Raw genomic sequence first — 19552 nt, forward strand, 5'->3', positions numbered from 1 at the left:
CTTCCTTCCTATACTCTTTCTAGATGTGCTGCCAGATGCAGCAACATCTGTCTCAGGTTCAAAATCAGAATCACTTGTTGGAGGAGCTTTTCTTTTCTTGGTCTCTGACCTAGGGACCACTTTACTGACAGGTTTTGGAGGTCCATACACAGGCTTTTTACCAGTAGCCTTTCCAGCCTTAGAGGGTTTGGGTGTTTGGACAGGTGTACTAGCAGTCTCTACACCTTTATTAACCCTACTTCTAGTCCTCCTAGCCACACTAGCTTCAGAATGTGCAGGAATAGCCTTATCACTAATAGTAGTTTCATTTTCATTAACAATTATCACCTCAGGAGTTTCATTCACAACTTTATCAGGAACAACCTTTTTATCAGTAGCCTTAGGTGGGGGACTCTCATCAGATTCAGAATAGTCCACAAGGTTTTCTTGTGCCAAAGATGTGGTAACATCTGGCACCACATTTGGCGTAGCGCCATGTGTTGCAGCACTTGGCATAACATGTGTCTCAGTGTCAATTTTTGTGGGCGACTCAGTAGAGACATCAACATTAGTCTCAGTAGCAGCATCAACATCAGTATTAACAGCAATAGGGGAGTTAGGAGTACTTTTCCCCAAATTATCAGTTACAGTAGGTTTCTCTATACCTAGGTTTTTGACAGAATTTGGAACATCAGAGTTTGGATTAGGTGGATTCTTACCAGATGTATCAACATTGTCCTCTGTAGCATCAACGACTGGAGTGGGAGCATCACTAGACGGTAACGGATCAACATGCAGTTCAGACATGGTATAGGACTTACTCGATTCCGTTCGCGATTTTTTGCTCTTCTTCTTTGATTTCTTAATTGAAGAGGAGGGAGATGAAGGATTCGCTCGTGATGACCGTTCCTTCTTCGCAACTGACTTTCTTCGCATCTTTGGACTTGTGAAAGGAATGGAGTTAAGAGGAATAGCGTTGATTACTTCTTTTTGTGTCGATGGAGCAGCATTTGTCTTGCTTGGTGAAGATTTGACAGAATCAGACATGATTGTTGAGTAAGAGTATCTGAAAAGAGCAGAAATTGGAGAAGTGTTGATGGAGAAATTGGATCGGTTTTGAGCGTGAGAGAGAGAATGGATGAAAAGTAATGATTGTGGTTGATGGAGGTTGTGGGAAGTTGAATGAAAACTTCCTTGATTAGCGTGTAACTTTAAGTGAAGAGAGGTAGTTACACGCATTACATGCTGTAACTGCTATTTGTCTTCAAAAAGGCAAATTCCAAGTTTACCTCTTAAATTTTCAAATTGACTTGCATCTAACGCCTTAGTAAAAATGTCTGCTAATTGTTCTTCCGATGCAATGTGCTCAAGTGTAATAATTTTTTCTTCTACAAGCTCTCTTATAAAATGATGACGTATGTCAATGTGCTTAGTCCTACTATGTTGAATAGGATTTTTAGAAATGTTTATAGCACTAAGATTGTCACAGTAGAGTGTCATGACATCTTGCTCCACACTATACTCTTTCAACATTTGTCTCATCCATAACAATCACTAGTACAAATATGACATATTACACAAGTAGTTTACATCTGACGAGCATATGTCAGATGTAAAACGCTATATAGAGTAACGTTTACATCTGGTACTAATATCCACTGAAGGGAAAAATATATAGACATAACTTGTTACATCTGGTTCTAATATCACCAGAAACAAAACTGAACGCGGTGGCAATATTGTAATTATGGCGAAAACACAGTACACCAAATAAGTGACTAACTGAGAAAACACAGTGCACCAGTCTCGCGAACTTCAAGCGCTCGAGAACAAAAAGGAAGGTCACGCGATTTTAGCAAAACCTCAAGAACAACAAACCCTCAATCCCTCTCTCGATTCGAAACTCTCTCAATCAGGACAATCCCTCACTCTCACTCGTCCTCTCTCACTCGTTCTGTCAATTTCGTCATCTCTCTCGGTGGTTCTCGAACCCTAGGTCCCAAATCGAAGTTCAGTGAAACAAATTGAAGCTTCTCTCAGATCGTTCCTCTCACTACAACTAAAAACACAAACAGGTACTGATTCTATTCTCAAATTTTTTAATTTCTTTTTGTTTGGTGAAAGATTGTAATTTTTGGGGTTTTATGTCCTGGGTTATATGTTGTAGATGATTTTGTTTATCATGTTTTTGTGATTATTTAGTGTTTTGATTAAGGTAAACCTCACTCTCACTATAGTGATTCCAGGTTGGTTACATTCTTTACTCCACTATAGTGATATTTACCACTGTCTGATTCTCAAATCAAACTGATGTGTCTTTCTGTTCAGGCTGCTGCTACAAGATCTTTAGCAAGGGGTACCAATTTTGATTCAGTTATTTCTATGTTGAAGGAGGTAAATTATGAAACTTTGTCATTTGTTAAATATTACTGTCATAAACTACAGCTTATAGGAGGAGGTTCTGCTGCAATAATTGATTTTCGTTCACCACTCATTTATTATTCTTTCCAATCATCTTATTTATTTGACAAATTAGCGGAGCAACTATCAGAATTTTCTATTTTGTTGTGAAGATTGAACAAACCCTACCCTGCTTTTGCAAGCACTGATGCACTTGTGTCTCGTAAACATATATAAATTGTGTCTGTTTTTGTAATATAAGATAATAGATAGATAGTTATTATTTGATGCTTATTGTTCATAATGAGGGTGCACACTGCAAACATATTTTATGTTTTAACAATAATTTCTTTTGTCTCAATTTCATCTGTTCATTTCATTCCATTCATCTTATTTAAACTCACAAAACCATGAATCCATGATGTATTCCACCATGTTGAACTTTTGGCAGGATATTTTGTGTAGTTAAAACTATTATTCTAGGAGGAGTTCAAAAACCTTATTGCTTTGTGAAACGTATCTTCCCTCGGATTCATGATTCATGGACTGGTTATCATTCTCAATGATATATTTGGCAGGTTATTCCACAATTGTCTACCCCGATTAAGGTAAACCCTAATTGAGGTTTAGCGCAATTGTTACATCTAGTGAATTTATTTGATTTTTAACTGATATATGTGTTCATTTGTTCTATTGGAGTCTGTTCTGATGTGTTTGTTTTGTTTAGTTATGATGAACTCTTTTGATTTTTAACATGTTTTTGAGATTATTTGGTGTTTTGATTAAGGTGGAGCATAATTAAGGTTCATCTGCATTAGCCATATCTAGTTAGTTTAGTTGAATTTTAACTGATATATGTTTTCAATTTGAGTGTGTGTTGATGCATATTATTTTTCTGGTTTATATACAGCGAGCCCTTTTCGATTTTTATCATGTTTTTATGATTATTTGGTGGTTTGATTAAGGTGGAACGTAGTGAAAGTTCAGCTACAATAGTCGTGTCTAGTGAATTTAGTTGATTTTTAACTGATATATCATATATGTTTTCAATCGGAGTGTATGTTGATGCAATTATGCGAAGCACTTTGTGATAATTGTGTTTTTGATTAGGTGGAGCCTAATGAAGGTTCAGCTTCAATTGCCACGTCCAGCGAATCCGTGGTTGATGCTCTCAAAGTTAAGGAATGGGAAGTAGGAATGTTTCATAATGAGGTTGCTGCTACGCAAGGTATAAGAATAAGGAGAAGACCACCAACTGGACCACCTATTCATTACGTAGGACCTTTTGAATTCCGGTTGGAGAATGAAGGCAATACGCCTCGTAATATCTTGGAAGAGATTATATGGAACAAGGACATAGAAGTCAGACATGTATTATACTTGTAAAATTTGTAAAATTCAAACAACCCAATTCATTGTGCCATACAATCTCCTTGCCCCTGCCAGTTACTATACAAAAGATAAATAAAATCTTCTCTTTTTTCCCAAATCAAAACAGGCATAACTTCCTCCAAATTTCAACCGGTTAGTAAGGTAGTTTTCTCTTTTGACTTCTACTCTATTCAACAATATTTCTCTGTTCGATTTTCCAAACTTTTCTACTTCTCTTTTTGTTTGTTCTAAGGATTTTCTTTAGTTAGATTTGCTTCTAATCCCAACACGCCATAAATCTGACATTTTGGTTTTTTTGGTTTCTTCTTAATTCTCTCTGCAGCAGCGGTGAAAAATAAGCATGCGGGTACTAGAATATCCGGATTTCGCCAAAAAAAACTCCTCGGTTCTCTCTTGATTTGCTTTTATCTTCTCTCTTTCTTTTTTTTTTTTTGTAATGTTTTCCTCTCAATTTCATTATTTCCTGTATTGATGGCATTTTATTCATTTAATTTTTAGTGTGTTTTCAATGGCAGGGTAAAAAAATTTGATGAGATCACATGGATCCCGAGAAAAAATTGGGTCTTTGTGAAGGTAATTTTTGTGCTTTTTATTTGCAATGCCAATACATTATCATTGCATTAACTTCCTTTGCAATTTTCATGTGGAAGTTTCTCCAATACAAATGAAAAGAGATGTGAAGATTCTATATAAAGATTATCCGGTTTGCAAAGGTTTTCAGCAAGCCAAAGACATATCTCATTACTTCATAAGCTGCTTTTCCTTTGTATTGGAGAAACTTCCACATTTGAATTACCAAGTTTATGGCTATTCAAAAATTGACAATCCATTTTTTTTTTCAACTTTAATTTCAGATTTTACCTTCTTGATTTTAGAGTAATGCTTAATCCATAGTTTTTTATTTTAAAAAACTTGAATTAAAGTAATTCTTATATGTTCTCAATTCTCACACGCTTTGCTTCTAACTTCTTCTATTTGACATGTTTTATGTTTTGTTTAGATGCAATGCAGGGACTATAATAAAATTAAGAAAGAAGGCCAGTGTTTATATAGCCTTGATAGAGAGATTGGAAATTTACTGAATATATGGTTTATTTATGTCAAACTTGATGTAAAAATGACCGGAAATAAAATCCATTGTGGCTGCATCTTTCTTTCGGTATATGTTCGACGTGAAAGAATGAATAAGTATTCTTATAATTTTGATGCTTCAGATTCAAACCGTAAAAAAGTTAATTATTCATGATTTAAGTATCTTACAATTAGAAATTCTTGACATTTCTCACAATTGTCTTAGCTGTTGTAGTTTCCTAGCTGTGTTTCCTGTTGTAGTTAGCTGTGTTTCCTGTCCTGTTTCCTAGCTGCATTAGCTGTTGTAGTTTCCTAGCTGTGTTTTGTATTTGGAATTATAATGGCATCATTTTAATCCTAGCCTTCTCACTTCTCATATGCTTCATTCTTGATCATGTATATGTATTGTAGGTGTTCGATGATCCCACGTCATTAACCGAGGAGGAGATGTATGAATTGCGAAACAACTGGGCTACTTGTTTTCTTGACCTGTACAATCCCGAGGTAGATTATGTTGTTTCCGATGATGAGGTTTAGGAGCTAGCTAGTTACAATGGATTCACATTAACTAGGATGTTTTGAATTGTAATGACTTGTATTTTGCTTGAATGTTATAACATTTTGGATTGTTTTGGTATTTTGCTTGACTTGTAAGACTTGGTATTTTATTTGAATTGTAATGACTTTGGTTGAATGTAATTGTATTTTGGTTGAATGTTGAATTTTAATGACTTGGTTGAATGTAATGTATTTTGGTTGAATGTTGAATTGTAATGCTATTTTGGTTTTTTTTAATTACAAAATAGGATTTAAAAATATAAAAATAAAAAATAAAAAAAACGCAGGATTTTGAAAAAAAAAAAAATTAAATAAAGTTACTATTTCACATCTGGTGACTTGGTCAGATGTAAAAGGTCCAATTTAATTAAAAAAAAAAATTGGTCTGCTGAAACACGAGAACAGAGGTAAAAGGGGATACTTTTACATCTGGCGAATGTCAGATGTAAAAAGCATAAACTTACTACTTCTCGTACGTCTACCTCTGACTTGGGCCAGATGTAAAAGGGGGTTTTGGCCAGATGTAAAAAGTGTTTTCTGTACTAGTGAATTGAGAGCAACTACTTCCAGCTGCTATATATTCTGCCTCAGCTGTTGATAGAGACACACTATTTTGCTTCTTGCTAAACCAAGATACTAGATTGTTTCCCAAGAAGAAACATGCACCAGAGGTGCTCTTTCTATCATCAGCACTTCCAGCCCAATCTGCATCACAATATCCAATTAAGGTAGAATCACTGCCATGAGTGTATAGAATTCCATAGCCACATGTGCCATTGACATATTTGAAGATCCTCTTTACTTGAGTCAGATGACTCATCTTGGGTTCAGATTGGTATCTAGCACAAACTCCAACTGCAAACATGATATCAGGCCTGCTAGCTGTGAGATATAGTAAGCTCCCAATCATACTTCTATAGAGACTTTGATCCACATCAACCCCTTTCTCATCTTTGGTAAGCTTCAAGTGTGTAGGTGCAGGTGTCCTTTTGTGACTGCCACCTTCCATACCAAATTTCTTCACAATGTTTCTTGCATATTTTTCTTGAGAGATAAATATGGTGTCTTCCATTTGTTTGACCTGAAGACCTAAAAAATAAGTTAGCTCACCTACAAGACTCATTTCAAATTCAGATTGCATTTGATGCACAAAGTGTTCCACCATTTGTCGCGACATTCCACCAAATACAATATCATCCACATATATCTGAGCTATCATTAGCTTCCCTTTCTCTTCTCTTACAAACAAGGTTTTATCATTTCCACCCTTCTTGTATCCATGGCTGACAAGAAATTCAGTCAATCTTTCATACCATGCTCTAGGGGCTTGTTTCAATCCATAAAGTGCTTTCTTTAGTTTGTAAACATGGTTAGGAAGGCTTGGATCTACAAACCCTTTTGGTTGCTCAACATATACCTCTTCATTTAGATAGCCATTTAGGAATGCACTTTTTACATCCATTTGATATAGCTTGAATTTCAAAATGCATGCCACAGCCAAGAGTAATCTTATGGACTCCAAGCGAGCAACTGGAGCAAAAGTCTCATCAAAATCTACTCCTTCTATCTGGGTGTATCCTTGTGCTACAAGTCTGGCTTTATTTCTAGTAATATCACCATTTTCATCAGTTTTGTTCTTGTACACCCACTTTGTACCAATAACATTTATACCATCTGGTCTAGGTACTAGATCCCATACCTCACTTCTTTTGAACTGAGTTAGTTCCTCCTGCATAGCATTGATCCAGTATTCATCAGTCAAAGCTTCTTTAACATTCTTTGGTTCAATCTTTGATATGAAGCATGAATTGGAAATTGCTTCTTTTGATCTTCTTGTTGCAATTCCTTGATTTGGATTTCCAATGACAAGTTCCAGAGGATGATTCTTCTGTGTTCTAGTAGATGGTCCCTTGTTTGGTCTAGGAACCTCTGTAGTAGACTCAGAATGTTGATCAGGTTCAGGTTCTGTTTGATCATCATCAGGTGTTGGGACAGGTGTTATGACATCTGTCTCTTCAGCTGGATCTGCACTTGTTGTATCACTGTCATCAACAACAACATTAATTGATTCCATCATAGTTCTTGTTCTGGAGTTAAAAACCCTGTATGCTCTGCTGTTGGTTGAGTAACCTAAAAATATCCCCTCATCACTTTTGGGATCCAATTTTCTCCTAGGTTCTCTATCTGCCAAAATATAACATTTTGACCCAAACACATGGAAGTACTTCACAGTAGGCTTCCTATTCTTCCATAGTTCATACAATGTTGTAGCAGTACCTTTCCTTAATGTTACTCTATTGTGAATGTAACATGCTGTATTCATGGCTTCAGCCCAGAACTTGTAAGGAACATTTTTGGCATGCAACATTACTCTAGCAGATTCCTGTAAGGTTCTATTCTTTCTTTCAACCACACCATTTTGTTGAGGTGTAATTGGTGAAGAAAATTCATGAATTATTCCTTCAGCAGCACAAAAATCAGCAAATTTAGAGTTTTCAAATTCCTTACCATGGTCACTTCTGATTCTTACAATACCACAGTCTTTCTCTTTTTGAAGTTGTACACAAAGATTTTTGAATTCTTCAAAAGTCTCAGATTTTTCCCTAATGAAATTCACCCAAGTATACCTAGAGAAGTCATCAACAATAACAAGAACATATTTCTTACCTCCAAGACTCTCAACTTGTATGGGCCCCATCAGATCCATATGTAGTAACTCAAGAACTCTAGAGGTGGACAAGTGTTGCAACTTTTGGTGCGACACTTTGGTTTGCTTCCCAATCTGACATTCACCACAGATATTGCCTTCCTGTATCTGTAAGATTGGTAGTCCTCTGACAGCTTCTTCTGATATGACTCTCTTCATGCTTTTCAGGTTAAGGTGTCCTAATTTTTGATGCCACAGCTTAACCTCTTCATTTTTAGTTAAGAGACATGTAGATACATTACCTTCTTCAAGAGGGATCCACAAGTAGCAGTTGTCTTTTGATCTAACACCCCTCATAAGGATGTCTCCTTCATTATTGCTGACCAGACATTCATTTTTTGTAAAGTTGACTTTCATGCCTTGATCACATAGTTGGCTTATACTGATTAGATTGGCAGTTAGTCCTTTTACAAGGAGAACATTTTCAAGTTTTGGTAGACCATGGTCAATAAGTCTTCCAATACCTTTGATTTCCCCCTTTGCTCCATCTCCAAATGTCACAAAACTTGTGGCATAAGATTTTACTTCCTTTAAATATTTTTCAACACCAGTCATGTGTCTGGAACAGCCACTATCAAAGTACCAATCTTCTTTTGATGATGCTCTGAGAGATGTATGGGCAATCAAACTTTTCCCACTGCTTTCAGCTGTATACTCCTTGGTATTGGTTGCTGTTGGAACAAAATTGATTTAAAAATGTTTGCCCCTAAATCTATAAAGGTTTTGATGATAACAAAGTATTAATTAACAAATTGGAAGGACTAAAAATTTATTTTAAGTGCGCAGATATAAGCATCATTTAAGTCCTGAGTGGAGTTCAGAGGATGTGAACTCAGAAGTTCACAAGCGCTCAGAAGATGTTGGACTTCAGAGGTTACAACGTTCAGAGGATGAAGACTTCAGAACTTCTTGTCTGTCTACAAGCTTCATCAAACTCTGAAGATCTCTTTGAAAGCTGTGAAGATTCCCTTTGCTAGTCAACTCTTCTACCAATGAAGAAAAGGACCCTTCAAGCCTGATCAGTTCAGCTACCTCTGTTTTGTCTGTCCTAACTTGAGAACGTGGGTCTTCAGTTTTGTTAGCTGAATAAGGAAAGTCCACTCTGCAGTAGTCAAAGTACCTGAAACTCTTTCTTAGTTTTGGATACAACCAACTGCATCAAGACAGACTGCTTGAAGACAAAAGGTTATCAACTCCAACGGTTCTTTTTGCAACGACTCTTTTCTAGTGGTATATATACTAGAAGATTCAGCTACAACAAATATAACAATAATCAAGAATTGAACGTGTGCTGAACAAACTCTGAACTCTGATATACAAGCTCTGAACCTCTGTCAAGTGTTTTTGCACTTCAGCCAAATACTCTGTACTATTTGTATTTTGCTCTCTTTAGGTTCATCTAAGAGCACTTGTATATTTTTATATACTTTATTGTTACGTGTGTAACTTAAGCTTGTGTGCTTAAGTGTGAGACTTAAGCTTGTGTGCTTAAGTGTGAAGTCTTAAGCTTGTGTGCTTGAGCATTGTTGAGAAGTCTCTTGCTTGTGTGCTTGAGCAGGTGCAATCTTGTGTGATTATAGTGAAATCCCTTGGAAGTGCAAGGGGACTGGACTACTCTCGTTTTGTGAGAGGAACCAGTATAAATTGTTTGTGTGATCTCTCTCTCCCTTTATCTTGTTATTTATTGTGTTACTTTTCCGCTGCTAACGTAGTTGAGTTAAGAACTTGAAAAAGTTTTAACTTAGCTAAAACACAATTCAACCCCCCCCTTCTTGTGTTTTCACACCTTCAATTGGTATCAGAGCCTGGTTTGTTACTTTCACTTAACAGTGAGACAGTAAAGATCTTGTGAGAACACTATGTCTGGAGGAGATGATAGTAGTACTAGAACAACCGGTGAAGCCGGTAATGCCAGTGGTGCTGGTGGTGGTCCTAGAAATGCTTTTGGTTATGACTACTTAAGTAATGAATCACATGAACATAGTGGCAATAGAAAAGCCCCTATATTCAATGGTGATGCTTCATTATTTGAGTGGTGGAAAGAGAGACTGTATAGCAATATTACTGCTATTGATCATGAGTTGTGGGATTTGGTTGAGTTGGGAGTAACTTTTGAAAACTTGAATGAACATGGTAGGTTGTCCATGGAGAATAGAAAGTTACTCACACCAGCTAACCTAAAAATCTACACAAAACATCATAGAGTAAAGGACATTGTTGTTGGTGCTATTAGACATGAGGACTATGTCAGGATAGAGAACAAGTCTACTGCTAAATCTATCTTTGATTCTATGTGTGCTACCTATGATGGTAATGAAAAGGTTCAAGAGGCTAAAGCTAGTCTTTTGATAAGACAATATGAACTTTTCACTATGCAACAAGATGAAAACATTGAGACTATGTTTACAAGGTTTCAAATCCTTGTATCTGGTCTTAAAGCTCTTAAGAGAAGTTATTCAACCTATGACCATGTTCAGAAGATTCTGAGAAGTCTTCCTATTGCTTGGAGACCTAAGGTCACTGCAATAGAGGAAGCTCAAAATCTCAAGACTCTGAGTCTTGAAGCTCTGATAAGCAATCTCAGAAGCCATGAGATGGTTCTGGATGCTGACTCAGAAACTAAGAAGAAGTCTAAGTCAGTGGCTTTACAGTCAACTAAGACTACTTCTAAGGCTCTTAAGACTCAGCTTCTTGATATTGAAGAAGAATCTTCTGCTGATGGTCAAGAGGATGAGATGAATGAGGATGAGTTTGCCTTATTCACCAAGTTTCAGCAATGGAACAGATTTAACAAAAGAAATTTCAGAGGAGGAAACAGCTCAAGAAATTTTGTCAGCAAAAAGGATGATCAGAAGAACTGCTTCAACTGTAAGAAGCCAGGACACTTTATTGCTGATTGTCCAGAAATGTCTGCTAAAGACAAAAGCAAACGATACAGCTCAAAGAAGCAACAATTCAAAAGCAAATTGAGAAAGAGTCTGATGGCTACTTTTGAAGAGCTATCATCTGAGGAAGAAGTTGAGGAAGAAGAAGAAGCAAATCTAGCCCTAATGGCTTCAACTGACTCAGATGTAGACTCAGACGATGAATCAGAATCAGATTCAGAAGTAACTGATGAGGTATTTTCTGATTGTTCTAAATCTCAACTTATAACTGCACTTAACAAGGTTATTGAGAAACATCTCAGAGTGTTAAGTAAACAAAAAGTTTTACAAGAAAACCTTAACACTCTGACTGAACAAGCAGAACATTTTCAAGGTCTATATCAAGAAACTCTGAATAGAGTAAATGATCTTGAAAAGGGTTGTGCTGTGTGTCACAAACCTACTGATGAGCAAGAAATGGCTCTTCAACAGTTTGTGCATCTCAACCTTGGTAAGAGCAAAGCTGCTAATCTTGTTTATAATGTCATGAGACATAGAGGAGAGGGAGTTGGCTATGAATATGGTAGAACATATTCAAAGCTAAAGACCTATCCCAAAAAGGTTGGAAAATCTTGGGTTTACTATGTTGTACCTCAGAGTGAGGAAGGAAAGAAATTTGGTACTCTGGAAGATGAGGATAATAATCTGAGAGATTTGGGAAATGACAACTCAGAGGAACCAAGTTCCTCAGGATCTGGGAAGAAAAGCTCAGAAGATAAAAGCTATTCAGAACTTGACAGTATTAGTTCAGATGTTCTGAAAGTTTCAAAATCTGAGGCTTCAACTTCTGGAACCAGAGGAATTCTAGTTCATGAGAAAAGTCAACCTAAAGGTTCAAAAGTTTTTAAAAGAAAGTCAAACCTCAAACCTCAGAGGCAACATAGGACTAAGGTTATTTATGATTCTAGAGTCAGTAAATATAACCAGTCAAATCAATGGACTGGTGATAAATACAAACTCTGGGAGCATAAACAATCCAAGTCCTGGAATAATAACAGAACTCAAACTAAGAAACATTTTCAAAAGAGTTATTATTCCAAACCAAAATCTTTCTCTCACACTCAACAACACAGTAAACATTTGTGGACTAACAAGCGTGGACCCAGAAGATGGGTACCAAAAGCTGAAATTATGTATCATTCAGATTTACCAACTAGGAAAGGATATGTCCTACCTAGAGTATGGAAACAAGTCCTATGCAAAGGAAGAAGGGCTTATGTCCTTGACCAATGGCTGACAAGTTCTCAAGTGAACAATCAGAACTTGATCAATGAAGAGGAAGAATATTGGGATGACTTTATCATTAACTGTGATAAAGAGTTCCACCATAGTGATTAAAGTTGTTTCTCATACAGCCTATCACTCAAAGAAGTATCATGAATCATTCATGGTATCTGGATAGTGGGTGTTCAAGGCACATGACTGGTGACAAGCAACTGTTTTCCAAGCTAACCATGAAAGAAGGAGGTTCTGTTGGCTTTGGAGGAAATCAGAAAGGAAAGATAATAGGTACAGGTACAGTAGGTAATTCTTCCCTATCTATTAATGATGTTTGGTTAGTTGATGGACTTAAACATAATCTTTTGAGCATAAGTCAATTTTGCGACAATGGTTATGTAGTCATTTTTAATAAGGAATCATGTACTGTAACTAAACAATCTGATAATTCCGTTATCTTCAAAGGTCTGAGAAAGAACAATGTTTATAAAATTAATCTTTCTGACTTGAATGAACAAAAAGTGATGTGTCTTTTGACATTGAGTGAAGAAAAATGGATCTGGCATAAGAGGTTGGGCCATGCTAACTGGAGGTTAATCTCCAAGCTTAGCAAGCTTGACCTTGTCAGAGGTTTACCTAAAATCAAATATCACTCAAACACACTTTGTGGTTCATGTCAAAAAGGAAAGATTACAAAATCATCTTTTAAACCTAAGAACATTGTCTCTACCTCAAGACCATTGGAACTTCTTCACATTGATCTCTTTGGGCCAGTTCAAACTGCCTCTATCAATGGAAAGAAGTATGGATTAGTAATTGTTGATGATTACAGTAGATGGACTTGGGTAAAATTCCTAAGAACAAAAGATGAAGCTTATGATGAGTTTAGCATCTTCTGCAAACAAATTCAAAATGAAAAAGGCTACACTATTTTAAAAGTTAGAAGTGATCATGGTGGAGAATTTGAAAATGAACCTTTTGAAAACTTTTGTGAAAAATATGGCATTCTGCATGAATTCTCTTCTCCTAGAACTCCTCAACAAAATGGGGTTGTAGAAAGGAAGAATAGAACTCTGCAAGAAATGGCCAGAACCATGATGCATGAAACAAATGTAGCAAAGTTTTTATGGGCAGAAGCTGTAAACACAGCATGTTATGTTCAAAATAGAATCTATATCAGATCTAAGTTGAACAAGACTGCTTATGAATTGTTCAAAGGAAGAAAACCTGATATTTCTTATTTTCATCAGTTTGGATGTACATGTTATATCTTAAACAACAAAGTCCATCTAAAGAAATTTGATGCTAGAGGTTATAAGGGTATCTTTATAGGATACTCTGAACGCTCAAAAGCATACAGACTGTATATTTCTGAAACACATACTGTGGAAGAAACTATGCATGTCAAATTTGATGACAAAGAGCCTGACCAAGTGTCAGAGCTTGTGGAAGGTTTGTCTAGATTTCAGGTATCAGAGGATCAATATTCAGATATTCCAAACTACTCAGAACATCCATTCTCTGAAGTACCTCTGAGCACAATAGTTCCTACAGACTCTGAACAACCAAGAACTGAAGCATCTGCTGAACCTGATGTTGATGAGTCTGAAGATGATGAGCCCCCAAGAAATACTTTCAAATACAAATCATCACATCCAGAGGAACTGATATTAGGCAACAAGGATAGTCCAAGGAAGACAAGATCTCAACTGAGAAATGAGGAATCATTAGTTGGTCTTATCTCAATGATGGAACCTTCAAAGATTGATGAAGCTCTGAAGGATGATGCTTGGATTGTAGCAATGCAAGAAGAGCTGAATCAATTCCAAAGGAATGATGTATGGACTCTAGTGCCTAAACCATCACACAAGAACATTATTGGAACAAAATGGGTATTCAGAAACAAGCTGAATGAACAAGGTGAAGTGGTAAGGAACAAGGCTAGATTGGTTGCACAAGGTTATAGTCAACAAGAGGGGATTGACTATACTGAAACCTTTGCACCAGTTGCTAGACTTGAAGCAATCAGGTTACTTCTATCTTATGCTGTTAATCATGGAATAACCTTATATCAGATGGATGTTAAAAGTGCCTTCTTAAATGGTTTTATTTCTGAAGAAGTGTATGTTAAGCAACCTCCTGGTTTTGAAGATATCTCAAACCCAGAACATGTTTTCAAACTGAAGAAATCACTGTATGGTCTGAAACAAGCTCCCAGAGCTTGGTATGATAGACTCAGTAATTTCCTTCTTGAAAAAGGTTTTGAAAAAGGAAAGGTTGACTGCACACTCTTTAGAAAAACAACCAAAGAAGACATTTTAATTATTCAAATTTATGTTGATGATATTATTTTTGGTTCAACTAATGCTGCTTTGTGCAAGAATTTTTCTAAGATAATGCAGGATGAATTTGAAATGAGCATGATGGGAGAGTTGAAGTTCTTTCTTGGAATTCAAATCAATCAGAAGAAGGAAGGAACTTATGTTCATCAATCAAAATACACTAAAGAACTTCTGAAGAAATTCAATTTAGATGACTGCAAGATAATGAATACTCCTATGCATCCAACTACCAACATGGGGAAGTCAGATGATGAAGGAAAGGTAGATCAAAAGGTCTACAGAGGTATGATTGGTTCCTTACTCTATCTGACAGCCTCTAGACCAGATATTCTATTCAGTGTTTGCTTATGTGCAAGATTCCAGTCAGATCCCAGAGAATCTCATCTTACTGCTGTAAAGAGAATCTTTAGGTATCTGAAAGGAACAACTAATCTTGGACTTCTCTATAAGAAATCCAATGATTATGTGCTAAATGGATTCTGTGATGCTGACTATGCTGGAGATAAAATTGAAAGAAAATCCACAAGTGGCAATTGTCAATTTGTTGGTGAAAACCTTATCTCCTGGGCTAGTAAGAGACAAACTACTATAGCTTTGTCTACAGCGGAAGCAGAATACATTTCAGCAGCTAAGTGTTGCACACAACTACTCTGGCTAAAATATCAGTTAGAAGATTATCAGGTAAGCAGTAACAATATTCCTTTATATTGTGATAATACTGCAGCCATTCATTTATCTAAAAATCCTATTCTACACTCTAGAGCCAAACATATTGAAATTAAACACCATTTTATCAGAGATTATGTTCAGAGAGGCATTATAGATATTAAGTTTGTTGATACTGAAAATCAATGGGCTGATATATTTACTAAAGCTTTATCTGTTGAAAGATTTGATTTTATAAAGAAACATCTGAACATGTTTTCAATCTCTGAATGAAAAATTGTTTTTGGCAATTAAAGTGTAAGAGGTTATGTATATCAGAACTTATGATTCAGAACATCTGAAACACAAGCTCTGAAGTACTTGACTCTGATAGAGAATTTTAAATAACTCAGAGGCTCTGAACTATTTAAGTGGGAAACGTTCAGTATTCACTGCTGAACAGTTGTCCATTAAAATAGCAGTTACCGAGTAAATTTTCTGCACGTGGTCTACGTGTGTCAGGTAGTGGGTGGTTAATGATGATTTTTGGTATTCAACTTTCTGTCAATTAGCGTAACTTCCCAAATTTGCTATTTTCGTGTTAACTGTACTCATTTAAATAAACTTACACAATACACTTGCACACTATTCACTTTCACAACCTACACTTTCATATTCTCTCTAAACCTCCAACACAATTTCTTTCTCTCTCGCTAGTTTTCCAAACCTTACCCTAATCTCCAACAATGGCTGGTACTTCATCTTCTTCGTCAAAAAGGATTCCTCCGTTCATTTTCAAGAACCTTCAGATTGTTGGGAACGAGATGGAATTCCCAGAGTCTGAACTCACATTTCTGTCAGAAAAGATAGTTGATTTCGACGGTTTGAAAGCTAATGGTTTCGACGTTAAGCCGTACTTTATCACTCAAGGTTGGGATAAGTACTTCGACATGCTTAACGGTCCTATCTACCCAGATTTGTTGAAGAAATTCTGGATGAAAGCAAAGGTGTTTGATAAGCATGAAGCTAAGAAGGAAGAGCTTGCTGCAATAGAAAGAGATCCTAGTCTGAAAGGTAAAACTAGGAAGGAAATGGGTTTGCTGGATTATACAGGTGTACAGATTAGGTCAAATATCTGTGGGATGAACATGGCACTCTCGCCTATTCATTTCAATGCTCTTCTTGGTCTGCCTAACTCTGGGATAGAGTTAGATGTGTTTGAAAAGGATACAAGATTCAGAGATGATCTTCTGCATCTCATATGCACAGACTTCTCCTTAAAAGGGAAAGTAAAGGGTTTGACTGATGAATGTCGAGTTCTTTTCAAGATCATCATAGCAGCTATCAGTCCAAGGGTTGGTGGGACTGATACAATCTCCTGGACGCATCGTCATCTGCTGTATTTCCTTCTGACAGGAAAGAAGGTAAATCTTGGAGATTACTTCTTTGAAAGGATTTGTGAAGCCATTTTTGCAAGTAAATCTCAGAGGAAAACTACTATAGTTTATCCTAGGTTGTTGTCAGACCTTCTGCATCAAGGTCATGTTGTTCAGAACCTAAAGAAATTTCACCCAGAGCTTGTGGAGAAGAAGTTCACTCCTGAAATTCTTCATGCTAGTTTCCTTACTAAGATGCGCCTTATTGCATCTAAGCCTGTTGCACCTCCACAAGAGCTATCTGTTAGACCTGAAGATCGTATGTATGTAGAAGGCTACCCAGTTATATCTGAAGCTGATGCTGAGCATGTGATTCAGGACTACTTAGAAGTGCTCAGAAAAGAAGGTTTGGTTGTTGATAGAAGTATGGTTCCTCCAGCTCCTGTAAACATGTATAAGCCTAAGAGGAAACCAAAGAGGAAAGCTGATTCTCAGGATGAGCAAGTTAAGCCAGATCTTCTTGCTCAGAAGAAGGTTAAGGTTGAGCAATCTATGGCTGAGCAAAGAACTAAGAGGAAGCATGAAGAAACTTCAAACAAGGCTGCTGAAGGAGCTTCTAAAAAGCCTATTGTTATTGAGGAAGACAGTTCATCTGAAGAATCTGAGTCTGAAGATGAGACTGAGTCTGATGAAGAGACTATTGCTGAAAGCCTTCGTAGAAGACCTGCTCCTATTTCTAAAGATAAAGGTAAGTCTTCTAAGTATGTTTTTAATGAAAATGAGATTGGAATAGGTTACACCAAACCTCTCAGAACTATTTTACCAACCTCTGATATTCCAACCTCTGATAACCCCCTATCTGAACTTGAAAAACATCTTAGCCCTGACCCTCTAAACAATCATCCTCCCTCGCATGAAACTCAACACAAATCTAACTCACCTCCTAAACCTACATCACCTCAACCTCAACCTGACATTCCACCATCTGAACCTCAACCAGATATTCCTGTCACTAAACCAACCTCTCCCACAAAACAACCCTCTCCACACAAATCTCCTGAACCAACCCCTGAACATAAATCTCCTGAACCATCTCCTGAACATATTCACCCTGAATCAACTTCTGACATTTCATCATCTGAACCAACCCCTGAACCCCATCCTAACCCAAGTGCTGAACATGCTTCTCCTGAGCGTATTTACACTTGTGCTCCCAAGCCTTCAGAGGCAGAAGTTGTGATCTTTGACAACCCTACTCCTGAAATACCTACTCTCTCTACCATTCCCAATCCTTCACCCTCATCATCCAACACTTTTAGTAATCTATCCACTCAATTTCATGAAGACTTGCTTAGATTATCTACAATAAAGGACAGGTTCTTAGTTTGTCCTTCTGATGTGGACCTCGAAGTATCAAGCATTAAGGCAAGGATTTGCAATGCTTTGGATGTTGCTGCTGCAAAGGTTAAGGCTGTTATTGGTAAGCGGGATCTGGAAGGTATAAGCTTCATGAGGGACAGTCTGGCTAGGGCTGAGTTGAAAAGGTTAACGCCATTCAATCATGAAGAGCATGAGCGTGCTAAGCTTGTTGCTATAGCTGCTGCTGTGAGGCGTATGTCTGCATTCAAAGATTGCTGGGTTGATTCTACTCTTTTGCAAAGTCTTGAGGATCAACGGATTGAAAATGAACGACTAGCTGAAGCTGCTGCCAGACTTGCTGCAGAAACTTCTGAGTTAAACCAAGAGGATGCTACAGATGATGTGCTTGCTTCTCAGGATCAAGAGGATGTGCTGATGATAGACTATCCAGAGGAAGGTGAACCCTCTGATAAAGGCAAGGCACCTTTAGTTGAAGAACCAGAACCTGTGATTGAAGATCAAGCTCCTGTTATGGCGGATCAGTTGCAAATATTTCAAGAAGCCCTGAGGGAACAGCAAGAAGGTTTAGAGCGTCAAAGAGCTGCTCAAGAGACATTGGAAACCAAGGTGGATGGTTTAGTTTCCAATGTGGGATCATTGAATGATAAATTCGACCAACTCTTAGCCTTTCTTAAGAAACCCTAGGATTCTCTGCACATGTTTTATGCTTTCTTTTTATTCTCTGTTTTATCCTCTGAACAATTTTTTTCTTATTATGTGGTTTATTATATGTTTTGTTTGTTTTGCTTGTGATTCTTTTCTTTGTTAAATTAGAACATAAGAACACAAGATGCTTTCTAAAATCAAAATTTTTTATTAATGATCTGATAATGTTGAGTACATTGGTAAAAAGAAAAAGAAAAAGACAACCTAATCCTAATCAGATGGATAAAACTCAGAAGAAATCTCTGATTTCTCCTCAGCATCCTCTGATGATATTTCAATGGGATCTGGGTTTTGCTCTTGTTCTTCTTCTTCTTGTTCCTCTTCTGGAACATAGCCAGCCAAGAACTCAACATAGTCAGCATCATCTTCATTCTCTTCAGCTTCTGAGTCTGATGAGATGATTATTATCTCAGCATCTTGTGGTTTCTTGTTGTCTTTTTTATCCTTCTCTTCGTCTTCGCGTTTCTCTTCGTTCTTCTTTCTCTTAAACTCTGCGATGCGTAAACTAAATCTTTTCATTATTCCTACCTTCTCTTGCTTCACTTGTTTACTCTTGTTTTTACGTGAAGAAGGCATGTTAACTCGTTCACTTTTTATAAACCATTGAGCGCGTTGGTTTTCGTTTTTGAAATTAATTCACCTTTGTAACAACCACTCTTCTTTCTTTGACTGTCTTGGTTATATAACTTTGTTTTACTTTTTGATAATGACAAAAGGGGGAGTAGTTACGCATTAATTGATATACTCCAAAACTGAAACCACGCCTTTTATCTCGCTTTTATCTGTTAAGTTATAAGTTGTTACTTTTAAGTTGTTTTACGTATTTCAAGGTGGAGACTAAGTTAGTTGAAACTG

At 36.9% G+C, this 19552-nt stretch overlaps 1 protein-coding gene and 1 long non-coding RNA gene across 4 annotated transcripts; both read left to right on the plus strand.

The window, feature by feature from the left end:
• The first annotated feature begins 1550 nt into the window (after positions 1–1550).
• On the plus strand, positions 1551–5530 carry LOC123884278. 3 transcript variants are annotated; one of them, XR_006800724.1, is made up of 8 exons: positions 1551–2054; positions 2308–2373; positions 2831–2987; positions 3490–3912; positions 4094–4156; positions 4287–4344; positions 4772–4930; positions 5254–5530. It is a non-coding gene; the product is annotated as an uncharacterized LOC123884278 (long non-coding RNA). The 3 variants fall into 3 exon arrangements; XR_006800723.1 differs by lacking the exon at positions 4772–4930 and having other exon boundaries at positions 1555–2054; positions 5254–5528; XR_006800722.1 differs by lacking the exons at positions 4287–4344; positions 4772–4930; positions 5254–5530 and having other exon boundaries at positions 1559–2054; positions 4094–4233.
• Positions 5531–10107: 4577 nt separating this feature from the next.
• On the plus strand, positions 10108–13112 carry LOC123886111 (the record flags this gene model as incomplete). Its single annotated transcript, XM_045935451.1, has 2 exons — positions 10108–11229; positions 12423–13112. Coding segments are annotated over 2 exons (1812 nt in total), but the record flags the coding sequence as incomplete, so codon positions are not given.
• Positions 13113–19552: the final 6440 nt, after the last annotated feature.

Source organism: Trifolium pratense, linkage group LG5 (assembly GCF_020283565.1).
Source record: "Trifolium pratense cultivar HEN17-A07 linkage group LG5, ARS_RC_1.1, whole genome shotgun sequence".
Lineage (NCBI taxonomy): Eukaryota > Viridiplantae > Streptophyta > Magnoliopsida > Fabales > Fabaceae > Trifolium > Trifolium pratense.